Source organism: Hypomesus nipponensis, chromosome 3 (assembly GCF_054491055.1).
Source record: "Hypomesus nipponensis isolate SF chromosome 3, ASM5449105v1, whole genome shotgun sequence".
Classification (NCBI taxonomy): domain Eukaryota; kingdom Metazoa; phylum Chordata; class Actinopteri; order Osmeriformes; family Osmeridae; genus Hypomesus; species Hypomesus nipponensis.
The window spans coordinates 11,949,037-11,970,755 of NC_140363.1; the positions used below are offsets into that span (position 1 = coordinate 11,949,037).

The following is a 21,719-nucleotide window of genomic DNA, read 5'->3' on the forward strand; positions in this document are numbered from 1 at the left end:
GCCTACAGCTGATGGAATCCCCTCCGATGACCACAAGTGCATTGTGGGTCAGGGCAGAGGAGTAGTCTTACGACGTATTCATCCTACTGTCTTGTTCAAGGCTTACTAGAGGCAATAGCAGTGTGTGTGTGTGTGTGTGTGCGCACGCCAGTTTCAAAAGTACCTGGCCAGCCCAGGCCAGGATTCATGACAAGAGAAAAAGCTGATGCACCAACCTTTATTTGACTTCACAACTGTGAGTAAGAGAGAACAGTTTGTCTGAAGGGACTTCCAGACTATAGAACCTTTCCTGGTATGTCTCAACAGAAATGCACTGAAGTATTCATGTAGTTAAGATACAAAAAGTGTGAACATGGCTACAGGCCTTCATGCACAGAACAACTATGGAGTAAATAAGACTCGCCCCCCCTATCCCCCTATCACGGCAGAACTGTATAGTGTTGCCAGCTGTGTCAGGGGGGAGGTCACCTGGATGCAGACCGCTTGTGACAGTGCATTGTTGGCCTGTCTCAGATCACAGAACAGTGGACCATGTATGTATGCATGTATGTATGTATTAAGTGGCATCATGCTAAACTATAATCAATTCAAAAAGGCACAATTCTATCTGTAGTAGTCCCCCCCCCACACACCAAAAGCACAGGAATATATACAGGCTAAGATGATCAGAAACTAGACAAAGCAATAGGTCCTGTGGTTGCAAACAACGAGCATTAGACAGCTGTGGGAGGTGATATTGAAGCAGGGGTTTGAAGTGTTATGAGGGTTTTAAATGAACGGACGATCTACAATAGTCTTCCCGGTGCTTATATGCACCACCATAAATATAGGCCGTTTAAAGTCCTGGTGGCCAATTAGGCGCTTTTATGTATCCTAGTTCAGGGAGTCGTCATTAAGCATGGATTAAACAGCAAAACATGTTTATTTAAACTATATTGTAATTGACCTTTCAGTCACCCGTCCATACATCCATCCTCAATGATCCTTTTGTTTCTACGATTAAATTTGTTTGTGGAATAAACTGCATTATGGCAAAGAAAATCACAGACATTTATTGGGAAATATAACAGGTCATATTTAATCCTTTAAAATGTTCCTTTTTTTTTCGAAGCAACTGTACTGGTCTCACTGTACGCACGCTATTAGCATTCTGCTTTAAAGACAAGAAGCATAGGACACCACAAAGGCATTCGATTAAAACGTTTGCAGCAGCATTTCAAAATAAGAGGAGACAACAGGCCAACGAGTGCCTTTTTTTTTCTTTTTTTTTTCTTTTTTCAAGTATTCCGCATATCTGGAGTCAATCCATCCGAAACAGCCAGGATCCTTACAGTCTTCCATAGGAAGCCCAAAGCTCTCTGCCCACCCCACCCCATTTCACAATTATTGAAACATTTTGGCAAGCAATTGTCATGAAAATATATCAAGCTTTAAAACTGGGGGTGGCATTGAAAACTAAAAAAGAAAAGTGAATGAAGAGAAATAAAATAAAATAATAAAAACAAAATCCCCTATCATTTAATCAGCTAGCGAGTCAACTATTTTTTTTTCCTGAAGAGCACTGCTATAGAGAAGAGATAAAATCAAAGGGTCGGGTTAATCAGTCAGTATCGTGTGTGAGATCGACTAGCCAGCCGGGTCCCATCAAGAGTTTGTTTTTGTTGTGTTTTTGTTGTTGTTGCTGCTGCTGAACACGAGTACAGAGAGAAGAGACAACTTTACAAAATGATCTTTTACCTACTGAGTGATGATTATGTCCCCTCAGTGTCTGTATGCTCTACCACTGGCTGTTTCTCAGCAGGGGCTTCCTCCAGCGGCTCACCCACTTCACTGTCTACGTCCTTGGAGGAGCCGCGCTCCTCCTCCTCCTCCTGCTGCTGCTGCTGCTGCCGGTCTGCGGGCTCCGCCAGGCTGAGGGGCTCCTCCAGGCTGAGGGGCTCCTCCAGGCTGAGGGGCTCCGCCAGGCTGAGCGGCTCCTCCAGGGTGGGGGACTGGGCCGGTGACATTGTTGGGGTTGGTGTGGGGGAGAGGGTGGGGCTGAGGGCCTGCTCAGGCACAGGTTCTGGTGAAGGCTCTGGGGTGGGCTCTGCCACTGTTTTAGTGTCCATCCCAGCGCTCCCACTGCCCCAGTGGGGTTCTGGTTCGTCCTGTGGCTCCTCCTCTGAGGCCTTCTCTGGTTCCCTGGCCCACTGGGGGGGGTCCTTCTCCCTGGGGGAGTCTATAGTCTCAGCAGGGGGGCTGGCAGACATGGGGGAGTGCTGGGGAGAGGCCTGCGCTGGGGGTGGCGTCTGGGCTCGGAATGGGGACTGGGCTCCGGGTGGGGACGGTGACTGGGATGTGGTGTCTGATGGGACCTGGGGTGGGGCCTGCGTCTGAGGGGACGCATGGTCCTGGAGTGGCGTCTCCGTCCGGGGTGGGGTGTGGGCCTGGGGGGGTGACTGAGGCTGGGGCGGAGACTGAGCCCGGGGAGGAGTAGTGTGGTCCTGGGGTGGCGTTGGAGCCAGGTCCTGGACCAACGTCTCTGACGGCTTAGAGGCTTGGCTCTGGGCTGGAGGAGTGGAGTGAACTGAGGCCGGGGGTGGAGACAGGGTCAGGGATGGAGGTGAGGTCTTGGTTGGTGTTGGGGTTTGAGCTAAAGGCTGGGGCAACAGTGGGGGTCTAGTCTGGGGCTGCAGTTTCAGTAGCGTCAGGGGCTTGGTTTGGTTGAGGGTGAGGTTGGGGTTGAGGGTGGGGGTCGGCAGTAGAGGGGTGGGCAGCGGGAGCAGGGGCATCCAGCCTCCACGCTCACGCTGTTCTCTCTCGCGGTCTCTCTCCCTGTCCTTGTCCCGGTCTCGGTCCCTTTCCCGCTCACGGTCTCTCTCCCTGGTGCCGCGCTCACGGCCTCGATCTCTCTCCCGCTCTCGCTCTCTCTCCCGCTCACGGCTATGGCGGTTGCCGTTCAGTTCTCGCCGGAAGTCGAACTCTCGGTCGTCCCGATCCCTCTGCCGGTCCCAAGGGCGCCGCCGGTCGTCCAGGTCTTGGTGAACCTCGGGTTCGAAGGGCGCCGTGGCAGCGGAGGTAGCGGTGGCCGTCCCGCGATTCCAAGCCGGCCCGCTTCCACTCGCCCCAGTAGACCCAGTAGCCCCGCCTGCTCCGCTAACCGCTGTTCCCCCCGCACGGCTTTCGAAGCGGCTGGGGAAGTTCTGTCCTGGGCTGGGCCGCTCCTCTTGCTGGAAGCCCTTGGACCCCCCGGCCTGCTGGCCTCTCTGCATGCTGTCCCGCTCGTCAAAGTCCCCTCTGGTCTGGCTCCAGCGGCTGTCTGGGGTGAAGCCTGCCAAGGCCTGGAGACGGCCCACCAGGCTGTTTCTGGCTGGCTGGCTGACAGGGGTCTGGAGCAAGGCTGGTCTGCCTCCTCCTCCACTACCTCCACCAGCACCTCCACCAGCCCCAGCACTAGCAGCACCCAGCGGCTCCCTGTGCTCGGGGGGAGGGGTCCTCAGCAGGCCCGTGCTGGGCTTCTCAGGTGGGGGAAAGCGGTAGTCCTGATCCCCCTCCTGCTGGCTGCTGTCTCCTCCGGAGGAGGAGGGCTCCTCCTCAGCCTTGTCTGCCGGGGCGCTGGAGACCCTGTTGAAGAGGTCCATCTGGGAGAAAGGCGCCCTGGCACGGGCCTGGGCCTGGGCCTGGGCTTGGAGGGAGGCATCTAGCAGGCCCTGCTGCATGAGCAGGGGGAAGCGGGCCCCAGCCCCCTGGAGCAGGGTGGGACGCATGTCCATGGGCAGCAGGTTGGGCATCCTCTGACTGGCCAGGCCTGACTGGTGCAGGGGGTGGGTGAGGGAGGCGGAGGGGTGCATGCCCAAGAGACCCATGCCACTCCGTACCGCGTTCTGCATGCCTGGAGAGAGGGAGGAGAAGAAACAGACATTATATACCAGTACAGTACACAGCAAGCACCCGTATACAGTGCAATGCCATCATGAACATAAGTCATACACCGACAAAAACGGCTCCTGTAACACATGACACGAGGAGCATGTCCTGACCTTGCAGGGTGATCTCGGCCTGGGCGTCCATGCCGTCGGCTGACTGGCCCGTCTTGTCGTTAGCGCTCTGCTGGGGCTGGAGGCCTGCGGGGCTGTACACCCCTCCTCCGGGCAGGGCGGAGGGCATGTAGCTGCCAGGGATGGTCCCTGCGGGGGGGATCATGGCTCCGTAGGGGTTGTCCTTGACGCCGTCCTGGCTAGCGGACATGGAGGGCTGCACCAGGGCTGGAGGAGCAGGGGGAAGGGGACACATGAGCACTTAAGCCTAGCAGGCCAACAACTCAAAGACAAACAAAGCAAAACACTGAGCCAGAGCAGCAGTGAGGGATCTGAACTGGCAACCTCTTAACCTGCTGCCAAACTCAACCACAGCGCTACACCCATCCCCCGTTTACTGAGTCAGTGTGGTGAAAGACCTACATGTAGGTCCGGAGGCCATGCCAGCTGTCTGTGGGACGCCTGCAGCCTGCATGAAGCCTGCAACACAGGGAACAGAGCTGCATCACTGTCTGGCTACAGGCAAGAGGAACAACCACGTGTTGACATTTGGGGGGGTTGGGAGGTGTGCTCGGGAGCGCGTCGGCGTGCCTACCCGGGGGAGGCTGCGAGGCGTTGAACCCTGCTCTGAGGAAGGGCGGTGGAGGACCGTAGCCTGGCGGCGGCATCGCCATGGACACAGGGAAGGATGGAGGCACGAGACCCACAGAGGGCACAGCCTGGGCCACCGGGAGCTGGAGGGAGGGAGGGATGGACAGGGAGGGAGGGATGGAAAGAGAGGGAGGTTTGGAAGGAGGGAGGGAAAGAGAGGGATTGAGGGAAAGATATAGAGGGGGACGAGGAGGAGAAAAGGAGAGAGGGGGGATGGAGGGATGAAAGTGGTAAATGAGTACAAATAACATAACATACAAAATAAGCATTACCAACACCTCATGAGTGATAGTCTGTGAAAAACGGCAGTGACCCCAGGTTAGAGAAGCAGCGAGGTCTTGACCCGACAGCGTGATGACGTGGACGGGCATGTGTCCCACAGATAGGGCCCGATGCTCTCTGAGCTGCGTACTGAAGCCGCAGTCTAAACACACACTCGTCCCACAGAGACCCATGTGCTCGGCAGGGCCCACCCAGGAACAGACTAACACTCTGCAGCGGGCCAGGCACCGCGGGGGGCCAGGACGAGTACAGCTGGGGCTGACAGAGACAGGCGGACAGTCACAGGAAGGCCTCTGGTGTTGTGTTTCACACTGCTGAGACTTAATGAAGGCAGGGAAATAAGTGGAAGTAGGTGGTCTGTACAGCGGCTAGGCGACTTATAAGATACAGATAAGATACAGGTCTTGGTTGAGCTGAACGGTGGTGTTTTAGTGTGTCGCATGACCACACAGTTTAAAGTCCAAGGGGTGTCACTGTTACCGAGTTCTTTGACCACACAAACACATCTGAACATGACTATACTGGGGAGGTTGATGGCAAACTCTTTCCAGAACATGTTGTACATTCCTCCTCCTGCTTAGTCTGAAGTGTGTGTGTCTTCTGTGTACCTGTACAGGCATCATGGTGACCTGCTGGCTGTAGGCCTCGGTCTGGGCGGTGCTGGCAGGCAGGGGCTCCACACTCACCACCTGGCTCGGAGGCTCCTTGGCAGGCTCTGCGTTCTTGGCTGCCTCCCACTCTGCAGCCGGAGAGAGACCGAGGAGGAGGAGAGAGGGAGGGGGGTGAAGTGAAGGGACACCGTAGGAGGGAGAGTTACAGGAGGGACACATAAGAAGGGAGAAGGAAGAAGAGGAAGACATCAGAGGAGGGAGACAGAAAGAGGGAGGGATCCAGGGATCAGAGTTTGAAAACATTCCACAACGTGGAAGGGGGTTTTTAGTGGGTGAAGCCCCTCTTTATCGCTCAAGTGTTGGGTTCCTCTGTGACTTCCTGTACGCGTGGCTTCGTAAACAACTCAGTAAATGAGTGTGGTGGACAAATCCACATGGATAATGCAGAAATGCCATGGATATTTGTGTGGGGTTTGGAGAATGTTTATGTCCTGTTTATACATGCTGAGCTTTAGCACTGAGCCAATAATCCCAGTGCTTGGAGTCTGTGTGGAGACGTGTGTGTGTGTGTGGGTCCTGTGCGCTCACCACTGTTGACGGTCTCCTGGTCGATCATGCCCCCTTCTGCGAAGCCGTCCAAGTCATCCAGCTTGACCTTCTCCCAGGGGATGTAGGTGACCCCCAGGTCCACGTCCCAGAACTGCTTATACTCCTGCTTCACGCCCTTATTCAGAGCCCACGCAATCTGGACAGGACGGATCAAAGTGAGTATGCACGTGTACTTACGCCCTTGGAGACAAGTGTAGGATATGTGACCGGGTTGGTAATAGAACAAAGGCAGAAGGGTAAGGTACATTGGATGCCTCTGAGAATTTCAAGTAGGACCTTATTTCAGCGGGTGGACAATTCCATTTAGTTGAGTAAAAAAATGAGGACCTTGATTTGACACGCGTGTAAATGTGATTACGCTTGGGGGGGGGGGGGGGGGGGGGAGTGTACCTTGATGATCTTGGAGCCAATCTTACAGGAGCCTGTGCTGAGCTTCTGTCTGGCCCGGTAGGCATCCTGCCGGTGGACCATGCAGATATAGGCACAGCCTCGGGGAGGAATCATCTGGAGGAGGAGGAGGAGGGAAGGTGAGGTGGAGGAGAAAAAAATATAGATGAAAAAAGGAGTTTAGGATAGGGATGGGGAGGGAAAAGGATGAAGGCAGAGGAGACGGGGATGGAGGAGAGGAGTGCAGGAATCGGGGAGAGTGTGAACGAGTGGAGAGAGGGTGGGGAGTTAATACAACACCAGGAGGTCAGACCCCAGTAATGAGAAACTCCCAGGCTCTCAACGGAGATGATTAATATTTTCCAGAGGTCCATGCAGTTAGGGAAAGGTCTGAATTTTTAAGGGGGGGCAAAGAGAGAGGGGGAGAGCCGAGAGAGAGGGTTGGAGCCGAGAGAGAAACTGCGAAAAAGAGACAGACAGTGAGGTAGTCCTTACATTGATGGATTCTATCTGGCCAAACTCCTCGAACACGTTGGTGAGGTCCTGCTGGTTGGCCTTCTTGTCCACCTGGCCAACCCAAAGAGTAGTGCTGCACACTATACACACACACGCACACGGGTAGGCAGGTTAGAAACACCACACTCAAACAAAGAACACCAACATGTCTACCAACGACAATTTCAACCCTCTTTTTTACACAATTGACAAATTCTAATGTGTATTCACTTTCTACACAGAGGACAAACTGTGGAAAGTACACACAAAGAAACACCATACCATACAGAGAGTCCTCACTATTAGGGTTTATATTACGATGATGATGAGGGTTAAGATGTTCAGGAGATTCAGAATACACTGAGCCGCGTTGCCAGTCCTGGCTGGAGACAGACATCAGGGTGTGTGACAGTGCCAGCCTCCTTACCGCTGAGGGTCTTGGAGCGGATGGGAGGAAGGCCCTTCTTCTGCCGCTCCTTCTCCCTCTCCCGCGCTCGCCTCTCGCTGGAGTAGGAGCGCGACGACTTCCTCTTGCGGTCCCTGGAGCGCGACCGCGACCGCTTGCGGTGCTTCCGTTTCCGGGAGCCTGAGCGTGACCTGGACCGCCTCCGCTTGGGAGATCTGGAGTGGAGACGACAAAAACAGAGCCAGATAGGAATCAGTTAAAAGGCTTTAAAAATGTACTTGCAAAACACAGGCTCTTAATTGTGGGTTTATGCTGGCAGCTGCATTTTTTAGGCATTCATTCTCTGCTGGGGATTGCTCCACAGTAAGAACAGGCTAATCAGCATACTGGCCTGGTTGTTAAATCATAAGTGGCGACTGTGGCCTATTTAGAATCAACACCATTTAATCTCTGTTAAGTAGGTGTAACTATCCAAACCTATTAACTTGATGGGGGTGAGATCTGGAGGTGCTAAACTCCATGACATGACGTTTATTCACACTGGCAACACATTCAAGACAACACTCATCCATTCAGACCTGGAGCGTGAGCGCGAGCGCGTTCTTGACCGCGTGCTGACCGCCTTCTTGTCGTCTGTTTCAAAGATGTCCTCCTCCATCCCATCGGGCCCCTCGTCCAGGTCCATGTCCATGTCCTAGAACACACACACCGCCGTCAGAACACAGGCCAGGCGCCCGCACAGAACAACCCCACACAACCACCCAACTGTGCCACGCTCTCATCTCACGAGTATCATCATCATCATCATCATCATCATCGTCATCATCATCATCATCACAGGACCATCGGGTGGACACGAGGCAGCGAGGGGTCAGAGTTTGAGGTCGTACCTGCTGCTGGTTGTCTACGGAGTCGTCCATCTTGTTGTCGGACTGGGAGAGCTGTGGTTGGCTGCTGCTTTGGGGCGTGGCCGAGTTCTCCATCCCGTACATGGCCTCCTGGCTCTCCATGTTCATGGACTGGAAGGAGCGGGAGGGTCAATATGACACTGACCTCTTCATTTAGCTTTTTATTCATTTAGCTTTTCATGGGGAAACTAGGATAAACTAGATGGAACATGGACTCTTCTTCAAAAGTTCACAATGACAAGCTATTTGTCATTTGTCATCTATTTTGGCGTCCAGTAAGTCTCAAGTCTCCCTAGAAACTGTGTCTGCTGACCCCATACCAGACTGTGGGGCATGATTGTGTGTGAGCGTGCACATTTGTGTGTGAGTGACAGCGGGACTCTGGAGTGACTCAGACAGTGTGTGTGTGTGGCCCTGCCGCCCCACCTTCTGCTGGTGCTGCTGGTGCTCCATGAGCTGCTTCTGGAACTGCTCCAGGTTCTGCTGCTGAAGCTGCTCCGCCAGCTGGTGGAAGATGGAGCTGTTGAGGGACTCGGACACCATGGGCCTGGGGTCACACAGGGGTCAGACGTTAGTCGAGGGGGGAGTGAGAGAACAGAAAGCGGGGGCGTTTCTAGGTCCGCCGGTTGTTGTTTACAGCGCAGACTGAACCACAGTGGATACATAAGGATACTGGAGGGGTAAGAAACTCTACTCACATCTGAGAAGACGAAGTGTCCTTTTTCACATCCTCGACTCGTTCAGAATCGTTGCCAAAGTCAAACTGACCCAAAAGTTTCTGTAACAAATCGTACATTACAAAACATTACATTTTTTGGGGAATATGACTTTGCAGGCCCTGACCAAGAAGCGAAATGAATCCAAACCAACATTTCAGGTCTGCTTAACCGGCCGCTGCACTTGTTATCCTATAACACCCACGACTAATCCTTTGATGTGATAGTGGTCCCAATTACTGAATCAGTTGTAGTTGTAATAAAACATAGAGCTAGCCAGAATAAATATTAAACATTTCAAGAGAAGTCTGACTTCAATTCAACCATGTGTATACTTGCAACGGAAGTGCTGGAAGAGAGTGCAGCCTCACCTTGTTGAAGGAGGACACCCTCTGCTCCAGGGGGTTGAGGGTGTTAGCGGTGGCGGCGGCCGTCAGCTGAGCGGTCAGGGCCTGCAGCTGCACCACCAGCCCAGCGTCCAGAGCCTGGAGCAGGGAGGGCTGGGGCTTGTGCTGCTGCATCTGGAGACTCTGCACCAGCTGCTGGAGCTACACACACACACACACACACACACACACGGATGAATATGCGGACGCACGCGCACACACAAGATTGACACAAACAAGGTAAGACTGAGAGCCAATAAAGAAATAACCTTGATCATAGTGCTATTATCCAACTGCTACTAACAGCAAAGGGTGACAAGGTGGTTGTGTGTAGAGGGGTTGTGTGGGGTGTGGTTGTGTGGGGAGGTGCTGCCCACCTGCTGCCCCTGAGGGCTCTGGAGGATCTGGGCCACAGCAGCCACTGTGTCTGTGTTGGAGATCTGGGAGGCCCAGTCAGGGAGGCCCTGGACCAGGTTGGCGGGAGTAGCAGGGGTGGCTGGAGTACCTGTACAGACACACAAGAACAGGGTCATTAGAACAAGAACCTAACCTGTAATGTAAGCGAAATCTAGCTGAGCGGAGAAAGGCCACTAATTAGATGACAAAGGGGAAGATAAGGTAAGAGGTTCAAAAGTTGAACCACAAGGTGTCAGTATACAGCAGTGATTAACTGCACTGGTAGGGGAGACACCTTGATCACATAAAAGGTTCATCCAAGGTGAGGCCATTACTCTTCAGCTGTGCTGACCCCTGTGAATTCCCCAAATGTGGCGACTGCAGCCCTGCACACATGTCACCAGTATGATCAATAAATGTTTCTTTTTAGTCTGTCTGGTGTGTGTGTGTGGTCAGACTGACCGGGGGTAGTGTTGTTGACAGGGGCGGAGCTGCTGGACATCAGAGGGGTGACGGTGGGAGGGGGCAGTCCTGCAGCCATGTCCAGCAGAGGTTGGATGAGGTCACTCTTGAACACCGCATTCTTCTGCCACAGGTTGAGGACCCGAACTATCTTACTCTGTAACACACACAGAAGGCATTACAATCCCATCAATAATCAGACAACAGTACAACTCAAGCAAATAAAGCTACAGACAAAACAGTATGTATTAGCAGAGACTAGGACATTAGTAAGGGAATAACAACTTGGGTAAGGAAGATGATATCAGGACAATGCTGACGATAAGAAAATCAAGAACCAAAAACGGCTGGAAATCTGTGACCTACCTTGTCATCTGACGGGCAGCGGTAGAGATTCTGGAAGGTTCCGATGATGTTCTTGCTGAAGCGTGGGGCGAACACGTCCTTCTCCTGGCCAAACTGGTGGCGTGACTGCCTGACTATGGAGTCGATGACATACAGCCCTGGGACCTTGTATTCTGGTTTGCACTGCCAACACACACACACACACAGGCATTGAGGGAGTCCATCAAGGGGTTTACTCACTGGAAATGAGCAGGTTTACTAATCTGACCTTCCCAGATGTTTACCCGAGGAACAAGGCTGAAGAGTCCTGGTACAGATCACAGCAGTAGTCTGATGTGTCTCTAAGGAACCCTCAGATCTCATAATCTTACCGCTCATTGGGACAGTACTATGGAAGTGAATGACTTTGGGGGGACAGGATAGAGAGAGAGAAAACAAGAGGGGGAGAGAGAGAGGTAGAGTAAGAGTGCCAGAGCCACTCATCCCACAGCCTGTGAACCCTCTATGCGCTTCATGATCTCATCATCGGGTACAGACTGCTGTTCCATGTCAACTCTAGTTTCCTAGGTTTCTAATCAGTGGACCTGAAACCTCAGGGCGAACAGCACAGCGACTCACTTTTTGTACAAACTTCTCCACACTCTGGACGACATGCTTGTAGAACTGAAAGACACAAGAACAAGAAGACAAACACTGTTATATTCCAATTACAACCACATTTGTCTCTCAGGGGAGCGTTCTGAGACTGGTTCAAGACCAGTGAAACCTGACTGGATTGTTTGACAGACCGCAGACAGCTGCTGGGGTCAAGTAGAGGTAAAGGAACCTGAAACAGACCCAGACCAAAACGATACACATAACAACAATCCAGACAGGAAACATTTGTTTTGCACCAGCAATGAAATTCTCACAACTTGGCTGGGTCAAAATGCTGTGTATCCAGTGGGGGGAAAAAAACTAAAATTGCAACAATGCACAGACAAACAGCACACCCATCCTGGGTTTTCCCTCTAAATAGAACAGACTGATTCTGAACAATAGAACAGAGTCTGTGAAGGACCTCATTTTCTTGGAGGATTTGTTGATTTTGTAGATCTAACTATTGTAACACATAGGTACACACTTACTGTCTAGACAGCTGGAATAGTAGAATTAATGTTGAGTTACATATTTCCTTCTATGTTTTACATTAAAAGTTATTTAGCTGTTTTAATGGAATAGTGGCAGCATTTGTAGCAGCTACTGTGGATCCACAATAAACAAATCAACTTCATGATTGCTCGCTGATCCATTGATTAGCTTCAAGAATGCTGATTAGGTCTAATTCTATATTGTAGAAATCGGCCTTGAAAGTTACTATTTCATGAGAGCTGTACAGATGCACACACATTGGGTGCTCATAGGATTTGAGAGAGAAGGAAAGCCGGGTATCCAACAGTCAGAGCACATTTCCATCCAAAAAGGCTATGCTAGAAATTACATTATGCTATTATCTCTATTATCAGTTTGACAGGGAAGGTAATTGAAAAGCCTAGGCACGACCTAGACTGTTTAGTGTGAGGAATGTGCAGAATAATTTCACTGGGATTACTATGCTGGAGGAGAAAGGGGAAGAGCACGTCTTTGGGCAAGGAACCCATAATGAAGAGTTATGAGGCTAACTTTGACATTATATTGTGTTTTTCCTCATTTAGTTAACTCATTTTCATCAGTTGATTTAGAGGATTCATTACTTCTTACAGCCTAGAACATATGGCAACAAACATAACTACTGGTAGCAATCACTGATGAAGTGTCTTAGCCTAATACGCACTACAGTCACAAAACCAAAGACACTCTTTTACAAGGACAAAATGAGAGGCATTAAACTCTTGATTGAGATGTGCTGTGCAACCAGTTGGCCTGATTAGCATTGGCCAGGAGCAAGTCCTGGCCTTCCTCCACCAGCAGATGGACCCAAACACCATTGATTGTGAATAGCTCACACAGAGCTGAGCATTTGTCTTCCTTGACCGAATATGCTGAACAGTATTTTCTAAGAATCTGGAGCTCTACTGAACAAGGTTAAGGTATGGTGTACCATCATGTTGCATTAGCTGATGCTTTACTATGAGTGTGTGCACGCAAGTGGAAACCAGGGAGCACATTTCAAAGATACATTGTGAAGAACTACCGGTAGATTAAATGTATTAGGCACTGAGGTCCAGAGCACCTCTCCACCAAAGACTCAATTCAGAGCAAGATCGTGTGTGTGCGCACGCACATGTGTGTACAAAGAATATGCAAATTTAACTTCAAATCAACACTGCTTCTATCAGTGAGTCAATGTACAAAGTTACCAAAAGAAACATCCCTCACATTACTATTGCTGTATGATACAGTCTGAATGGAGTAAAACACTCTTACAGAATGGAAGCTGATGTTCCCTGCACAATTTGGGGGGAACTATTCCAAACCTTTTATTGGTGATGCATTCATAGCTATTGGATTGAACAGTAATTTTAAGGAGGTATTTTCATCGTCCATGGAAGCCAATTCAATGTAAACTTGAAAGTTAAATTGTGACATGCAGACTAAGATAATGCCACTCCAATGACAGCAACCAACCTTGAATATCAAACTAGCCTACAATCCATATGAGACAAAAGTATATAACAAGTAGGCTTCACTGTCCAACTACTCACACATGCAGTCTGTCCTACACAGTGTTACAGGTCTATGATGGTTAATCGTGAGCCAGTCAGGACCGCTACAGCATTATATTTAGCATTGGAGGTTGATAGGGAAACAACAGGGAGATAAACAGATTGCTCTGAAGCATTTAACACACTGGTGGGTTGGGATGCAGGTACAATAATAAAGAATATAACACTAAAAACATGTTATTAATGTGTGAAAAATCTCCAGTCAAGATCAAAACTATGCCACCTGTCTGAGGGCAACGTGTGCCAAGATGAAAAATGGTTCAGCTGAAAACAGAAACTGCCAATGATAACATCCCCTTTAACGCAACACTCAAAAACAGTTTATACGACTGTAGTCTTGGCAACCACTTCTTTCTCAAAAGAGAGATGATGGCAAAATTGACTCACACAACAACGTTAATTTACACAGTAAACAGGACTCGCATTGTGTTGTTTACATTACAGACTTGCATTTTCCAGAAGCGTTTAAGCTAAGATCACCATTCTCCATTAAAGACTATAAGGAAATGTAATGTAATAAAAATCAAATAAGGAAGTCTAGCGCTCTACTTATGCAACCCAAGACCAGAATGATATGTATACGGCAATAAGACCCAGCCCATGGCCAGATTCTCCTCATAACACAATAACATGCTGCGTAGCCTAGCTAGACTGGCCAGCACAGTAGCTGCTGCAGAACCAGTGGAGGCAGGATTCAGAAAGGCCTGCGTCACATGACCGAGCTCCGGTCTGTTCGTGTGCTCTGACTAATATGCCCTGGCTCACAGGCTGCTGCACACAGCTCCTGGTGCAGAAGACACTGTAGATAAGGCAGACAGACTGCAGAGGACAGGAAGAGGAGGTCGGACAGGGGAGCCTGATCTGAGGGCTGGAAGAGAGGTGGGGGGCGGACTGGCAGGGAGACTCCCTGGCTGGGGAAGCGTGTTCTGGCTTGGGGGGGGGGGGGGGGGGGAATTATCCAATCGTATACGTGTAGCATTTTGTATGCAGTGTCACAAAGGGCTTTACATATGCCCAGAGAACAGGACCTAAACCCTCAAACAAGACCAGGAAAAAAAAAACAATGAACTCTATAATGATTTGCACGATCCCACCCCCACACACAATTTAAGCGTCTACGAGTAAGCCTGTTAACACACTGACACACACACATATATATCCTTTGTTGCATCCCCCAGAAAGATAGACTCCCCTCGACAGTGAGAACACACCTTGGGGCCAGAGCTCCTCTGCCCCCCCCCCCCCCCGACACACAAACCAAACCCACCCTCACTATAAATCCCTGTGCACATACACAGTTTATCCTTTGCCTTCAGCACACAGCACCTGCCCAAACCCCAAAAGAGTAAAGCTGTCTCCAGGTAACAGCTCCAGCAGTTGAGCTCTGCTCAGGTTGCAGACAGTCAGTATGTGAAGGGGGGAGAGAGCTGACAGGCAGGTCATGTGCTGGCCTCTGTGCTTCAAGGTCAGTGTGCTCTGACTGTGTGAAAGCCAAAACCTACGAATCGGCGCAGTGCTATAACAACATTTGGACAACTAGTTCAAAGAAATGTGAAATGGTGTTAGTGTGACATCCTGCTCTATCTGTAAAAGCATGGTTGAAGGTTCATGTTCTCAAAGGCAATAGTACTGTACCAAAACACCACCAGGAGGACTGTCCAAGGTGATGAGAACAACTTACTCACATGGTAAACTTATGTTAAATTATAGCAGACACCAGATGCAAACTGTTTCTGTTTGTTGATTAACAGTTATGAAAAGCAAAGAAAAGGTAGTGACACCATCATTATACCTGCTGAAACCTTTTCACTGTACACATGTACTGGCTGCTATTGGCCATATTGCCATTTCTCAATTGCTTCTCTCTATAAAAAAAAAGGTCAATTGTATTTTTACCTTTCTAAGCATTCTTAATCAGCCAAGAGAGGCACTTTACCAGCAGCATGGTAACTAACTGAATCAGCTGAAACTACAGAAGACAAATATAAATTGCACTTGATCTGTGAATGCCTACACTGGCCAAAATCAACCATTAACATGACAGTAGTGCTACAGGGCATCCTGACATCCAGGTAAAGACAGAGCTAGAAAACTGCAGGCTGTGAAACACATTGAGCGTTAACTATAAAATTGAAAAACAAGAGAGTGTGTGTGTAATGTGCCTTTACAATGTGCTCAAATACACTGTATCCTGACCAACAGACATCTGGAGAACTTAAACTCTTCTGGATGTTGAACCCTCTCTCGTCTCATCCTCACCCCCACAAACATTACTTGGTTACTACATGGTTTAAATAATACCCCCCAAAAAAGGTGCTTATAAGAAGGCTAAATGCGGTTCAAAAGTGCTGTGCATGTTCTGAGTTGAGAAAGCCTGACTTCAGTAAATTTACAGACTTAAACTGTGTGGGAAATGTCTTTATAACACAAATATTTTCGTTTTAACATTGAAAGCTGTTAGAATAATAGCAGTGCTATCTGGGGAAGTCTCCTCCAGTCAACATGACTAAGCAGTATAATACTAGAACCCTTGGGATGTAGATACGTGCTCATGAGGCAATCCTACCTCCGGCGACAACAGACCAGACTCTTAAGTCTCCTGTGTACTGGTGGGACCCAGGTGGTGTTACACAACCACTCACCTATTCTACACTTCAAAAGGGTTTGCTGACTGCAGCAATCTGCAGTGTGAGTAATGTGAGTTCAAGAAGATGAGAGCCAAAGTCCTCCTGACAGATAATAGGCCAGTTTACAGTAGCACTTTTTACCTCTCTTTTCATGCAGTTTTGTATGGACGATGCAGATCTAGTCATTCAAAAAGGTTTGCAAAGGACGAATTCTTCTGATGCGATTGTTTTTCAATGAATTTGGTGCATTCAAACTGTTTATTAATTATGGCTGTATTATGACAAAATATAACTTCACATTGAATGTCAAAACATTCAAAAATCTAGATTCATTGGACAAACTAATGAGGCAAGGTTAAAACAAAACTACTCATGAAACTGAACTGAAAAACAATCTCCACATAAAATATGTTTGTATCTCTGAATGAGCAGTCTAGGGAGTCCTAACCAATGACTGTGGGAGAAATCAGACATGGGGCCAAGGTGTTAAGTAGGCTTCTCCTGACTAAGAGTCAGCATTAGCCTTCAGTGCCCACACACAGGCTGTGATTGAAACACTTGAACTCCAGACTGCACCCAGCAGGTCCAGAGAGCATCAGCTGGCCTGTCTGTCAAAACAGTCCCTCTCACAGAAGTGAAAAGGGTCCATGGTGACAGCAGATGCTTGTCATCAGCTCGGTTAATTAAGGAGCGATTCCACTGATTGGACCTAAACTTGTTTGACAATTTTCCCCTTAAAATCATGAATATTCAGGCTTGAACAAGGATTTTTCTGTCTGTTAACTTACTTTGAAATCAAATGTATGCTTCAGAACTGAAATGTTTTGCGTCACCTCATAATATAACCAATGTATCTCTAAACCTAAATGATGTCCTGGTTTGAGTGGACAGTACACTTTTTCTTTTTTAAAGGTTCACTTTTGAGTAAATACCAACTGCTACTTAAATGAGTACACCTGAGCTTACAGCTTTGACTGACTAAAAGACAGTGAGTAAAGATGCACTTGGCATTCTAAATATTCCAACGATCACTGCCACAGACAGAGCCTGTCCAATAGGAGTGGGAATCTTTTGGTACATCACGATTTGATTCTTGGGGTCACAAATCAATAGAATAATTTTTTTTGCGATTTTACATTTGTGAATTGCTAGAAAACTGAATTGCGATTCAAATGTGAATTAATTTTTTGGATTGTCCAAACACAGCCTGCAAACACGAAACAAGACTATGACCAGTTCTTTGGTCCATCGTTTGTGGCAGACTGGGTTGGGTGTCACAGCTTTACAAGTAACAATGTTGTAGAATTGCGTTTACCCCGTCTTTTCAATAATATTGAGTCAATAAAGTTACTTTTCTCAGAAGAGTAACTTCACAAGAAGTTACAGAAATGTCTTCTGATCCACCTTTACAATTCTAAATTGTCTGGCAAAACGTTACTCAAGTTACATAGGTGTTTTATAACAATCTACGACGGCTGTCGCGATGTTCTTGAAGGAGAAGCTTTGCATGACTCACTTGCTCATCTAGATAAAACAGGCGTTATGTCTCTTATGATGCTTCCGCTTTAGCAACAGATTATTCGGTGATCTTTTTTAAGTGCCTGGGATGCGGCACATAGGCTAGGGTCTAAAGAATCGTACTAGTGAATCGAATAGCATTGAGCGGTACTGTAAGATGAAAACCAAGTAGAGTAGCAGCGCATAACAGAAAAATGGATTACCAACAGTTGGAAGTTACAAGTGCACTAATGTTAGGCTATACACAACTTTATCATTTGGATAAATGTTGGATTTTTTGGCCACCATATATATCCTAATACGTGCACAGGGGTCCTGTGCTGAAAGCATCATACTGCATTGGTACAGCACCCAGCCACCCTTGTATATCCCTCAACTGAAAAGTGAGAGGTGCATTAAACTCTGAAAACAATCCCTCAACAACAAGCCAATTCACTGACAACTTCTAACCAACCACCATGAGTGTTGAATCTGCCCAAACAATTCTTCTGTACATTCCTGTGCATCCCTTCTCCGACAACTGTAATTACCATGGTAACAACACTGTATTCCATTTACCTCAAAGTTTAGGTATATCCAACTGAGTGAACTGCATAATTACAAAAAAGGCCAATGATGTAAAGTGGTACTCTAATACCGAGAGAAACACTATTCTTCATCGCAAGGTGTTTAATTATGTGTCTACCACCATAAGCATTCAGACTAAGAGGATTTCACTGAAGATACCCTGCTTAGCTGTAGCCTATAGCTAAATGAGAGGTGGCTAGTCTACATTTCCAGACTACGGCAGAAACCAGCCAAAACAACCATTAATCGACATTACTCATTAAACAATGATGGGATGGCCTTCTGAAGTTGAAAGGCTCTCAAAAAGACCTCCAAAACCCATTTGTCCTTATCGCAGACCAAAATCGACTGGTGTGTTCAAGCAAGTAGCATCGTTAGCCATTCTTCTTAGACAAATTTGATGTGCAAAGACACTAGAAAGCCAGGAGACTCAGGTTTGCTATAGATATCCAACAGCCAACCAGTCAGCCAACCCTGTTCTCTTTGCATGTGGCAGCAATTTGAGATTTATTGACTTGGCTTTGTCCATCTTCCTTGTGAAACAACCCATACTCCTACCTAAGCTGGTTAGGGGTTCTCTTATCTCCCTGTAACTCTCTCCACCCCATCCTCCTGCTTCACTTTCAGTGCTTTGGGGGAGCTGGGAGAGCTGCTGAGGCAAGGGGAAAGAAGTGTTATTCACAGGAAACTCAAGAGGGAGAAACACAAACATCACAGGCATAATAACAAGAACATAAAAGACAAATAAAAGCGCTAAGAACTCCAGAGAGGCTGGTTTGCTTGTTGTGTCGCATCTTTTGAAGGGGAGTAATTAATTACTCAGAAATATGGAAAGACGTTTGTGACGAAAAGTTAGTCGGCTCGGTGAAGTAATGTGGCACCCCAGTAAAAAAAAAAGGGCCTATACCTATTTAATTGATATTTGTTTCATGAATTAAACCTGCCAATGTTGTGCAGGATTTTACTCAAACATTTGGAAATTCTGCATTTATTTTTGATATAATGACAAACCTGTCTCTATTGAAGTTGGAATTTTCTTTAAAACAAAACTAAATGTATGATTGTGTTGTCATCTTTCATACTACCAAAATAATCTGAATAGAATGATTTAAATACATTTCCATTATGTATTTATCTTCAGCATTTTCATAACCAACACAGTTTGAGATTGCTGCCCAACCTGACATGAAAATTGAGTCTGTCAGGTACACAGTGTGTTAGGCTCACATCATCACAGTGTTTAAGCTTCCAAGGTATAGCTTCAGGGAAGCGTGCGACAGTCTGTAGTCAAAAACATCTTCAGCAAAGGTTCTAAGATCAGAAGAATAGGCCTTTTAAGAATTTAAAATTGATGGCACAGGAGCTTTTGCTGTAAATAGGTTTATTTCATAGCATCTGTGCCTATTTAACAGTGCATAGTCAGTGGTCTATCTGTAACGATTCAAGTGATAATTTAGGAGCTAGTGAAAACGTAAAATCTTTAGAACTGCTACTTGAGAAGCCGATTGGCCATGTTAAAAATAGAACATAAGCAGAGTGACTAGAGTTACCTCACTGAGGTTCGAGAGGCTGTCAGAGCAAAATGACAAGGAAAACTACATGGAAGCAGAGTATGCCCCAAAGCGGTAGACTTGTAGAAGGTAGTCAAGTAAAAATGAAGTGTATATAAGCTGAACTAAAGCATTTGTTCACTTAAAAGTGAGGTTATTGATTTGCAGAATAAACAATTTCTCCAAGCAGCAAAGAGAAGACAAGGCATCTTGTTCTGCTTGAAAACAATTGCTACAGTCCCACACTTTGATGTGTCAGTAGTATTAAATATGACCTTTGAGTAAGAGAATAACAAAGTGCTTCCTAGTATTAAAACACTGGCATTTAGATTTTAGTTCTTCATTGAGGATCTAATCACGATGTAGGCAAATTAGTGGGAAAGAGCTCAGAGTCCTTCGAGATGATGATTCACAACGCTGGTAATGTGTGCGCTAAGAGAGAATGGGAGAGAAGCTCCCTATTACTAGACCAGTAAATTTCACCAGTAGAGCATGGTCTCTTTCTACATACTTACTTTTATAGCTTTTATTGCAGACTTGGTTATCTGGGTCATCTTAGCCTTGGAGATGGGAGGCTTGTATTCATTGAGCGAATACAGCTGAAAGATAAACAGCACAAAAAATATATATTTAAACGCCACTTAAGCGGAGTAACCATTTAGAATATAACAGGGGTAAATTATTGTTCATCAAATGGCTTACAGTAGCTTATGTTTCCATGTTGGTTTTTGTAAATTCATATAGCATCGGTAAAACTGGGGCTAATAGAACACATAATTTCAATACTTGGCCAGGCGAGATGGCAGTGGCAACCTGGTTGGCGCTCGCGCTATACCGAGGACAAGTTAGCACCTCGGAATGTCAGCATTATTTCGAAAATATTTAGCAAGAGTTACAGTATGCTTTTTCTAACGCAATTCAATGCCTGAACTACTATAGTAAGTAATAAACTGCATGGATAAAATATCTGGGAGCATCAGAATTCGACAATCGTTCTGAGACAGTAAAACTTGGCCTGCAGATAGCTATAACAAATGCTTTGCCTCGCGAGCACTTGACTTAGCTAAACTAGCTAGCTCAATCGACTAGCTGGCACCCTTGATTTTAGGTTTCATTTTCAGACAAAGAAATTGACACCATTGAAACAATATTAACATAAATTAATGTAGATAGTTAGTTTGGTAAAGTTGCGGTACGTAATAATAAAGACGAGAGGTTATACAATTGTACACACAATTACAAGCTAGCTAGCGTCGTTGTTACGGTGTTGATTTAGCTTGTTAGCCTTAGCTAGCTTGTTGGATAACGTTACTACCTGGTAACAAATACTTTTAGATTTTCCTGGCTATCTATGCTCTTTTATTTATAGACCATTGGATATATAACCAAGATTTGTGCAACATAATGGCAGAAAGGAAAATAACATTTGACGACACCCTGCCACCCTGCCCCAACTTAAACTAGCTAGGCTAGATAACATAGCTATTATGCGGCCTTGTCTGGTTGCCCTTTTCCCTTTCTGGTAACGATAAAGGCAAGGCTGAGAAGGCACATCGTTCTCTGCTATAAGCATCGATTGCATTCAAAATCTCGGCGGAAATTCTAACAAACCTCGCCGTTAAATGCTTTGACGGCCTCCATGATGTTAATTTTCGTCTCGCTGGTGGCTGAGAAATGTTTACTTAGTTCTCCTCAATAACCGGCTTGACGCATGCATGCTCAGGTTTTGGTGAGATGGAGGAGATTGCCAATATGGCGAACAACTCTAACGAAATTCACTAACAGACGAAGGAGAGCAGCGAACCCAAGTGACACACACACGCACTGCAAGTCCCTAACGAGCGGCGACGGGTGGCCAAAAACAGACATTACAACAAACAATATTCATATCTCTTTCATGTTTGTACTGTCACTCACACGAGCTGCTAAATGTATTCCAATGGAAAATCCAGTTGTTAGGTAAATGGTAAAATTATACTGCCTACATATTTTATGCATAAATGCATTCCTTTATTACTCTAATTACAGACACTGACAGAGCCCGCAGTATAAACATTTAAACAGAATCGCTGTAACAGGCTA

General features: G+C 47.2%; 1 protein-coding gene across 3 annotated transcripts; it reads right to left on the reverse strand.

Moving 5' to 3' along the window:
- Positions 1–203: 203 nt before the first annotated feature.
- On the reverse strand, positions 204–21,435 carry scaf8 (SR-related CTD-associated factor 8). Of its 3 annotated transcripts, none has more exons than XM_084676271.1 (21): positions 21,249–21,435; positions 20,153–20,236; positions 18,646–18,736; positions 11,289–11,333; positions 10,692–10,853; positions 10,326–10,482; positions 9,845–9,972; positions 9,453–9,629; positions 9,064–9,143; positions 8,792–8,912; positions 8,348–8,476; positions 8,036–8,151; positions 7,479–7,672; positions 7,052–7,152; positions 6,560–6,673; positions 6,149–6,305; positions 5,558–5,688; positions 4,612–4,750; positions 4,440–4,496; positions 4,020–4,244; positions 204–3,871 (listed from the first exon to the last, which is right to left on the reverse strand). In XM_084676271.1, the coding sequence occupies exons 6-21, from the start codon at positions 10,402–10,404 to the stop codon at positions 1,752–1,754; spliced, it is 4,068 nt and encodes a 1,355-aa protein (XP_084532397.1). In that variant the 5' UTR covers positions 10,405–10,482; positions 10,692–10,853; positions 11,289–11,333; positions 18,646–18,736; positions 20,153–20,236; positions 21,249–21,435; the 3' UTR covers positions 204–1,751. The 3 variants fall into 3 exon arrangements, with proteins under 3 accessions (XP_084532397.1, XP_084532406.1, XP_084532390.1); XM_084676280.1 differs by having other exon boundaries at positions 18,646–18,739; XM_084676264.1 differs by lacking the exon at positions 18,646–18,736.
- Between the last annotated feature and the right edge of the window lie 284 nt (positions 21,436–21,719).

Coding starts and splice junctions, on each gene's coding strand:
- scaf8 (XM_084676264.1), bottom strand. CDS start 21,278: ATGGAGGCCGTCAAAGCATTTAACGGCGAG. Junction 9,973..10,325: donor TGTCAACAACACTACCCCCG/GTCAGTCTGACC, acceptor GTGTCTGTACAG/GTACTCCAGCCACCCCTGCT. Junction 4,751..5,557: donor TCACCATGATGCCTGTACAG/GTACACAGAAGA, acceptor CCCTCCCTCCAG/CTCCCGGTGGCCCAGGCTGT.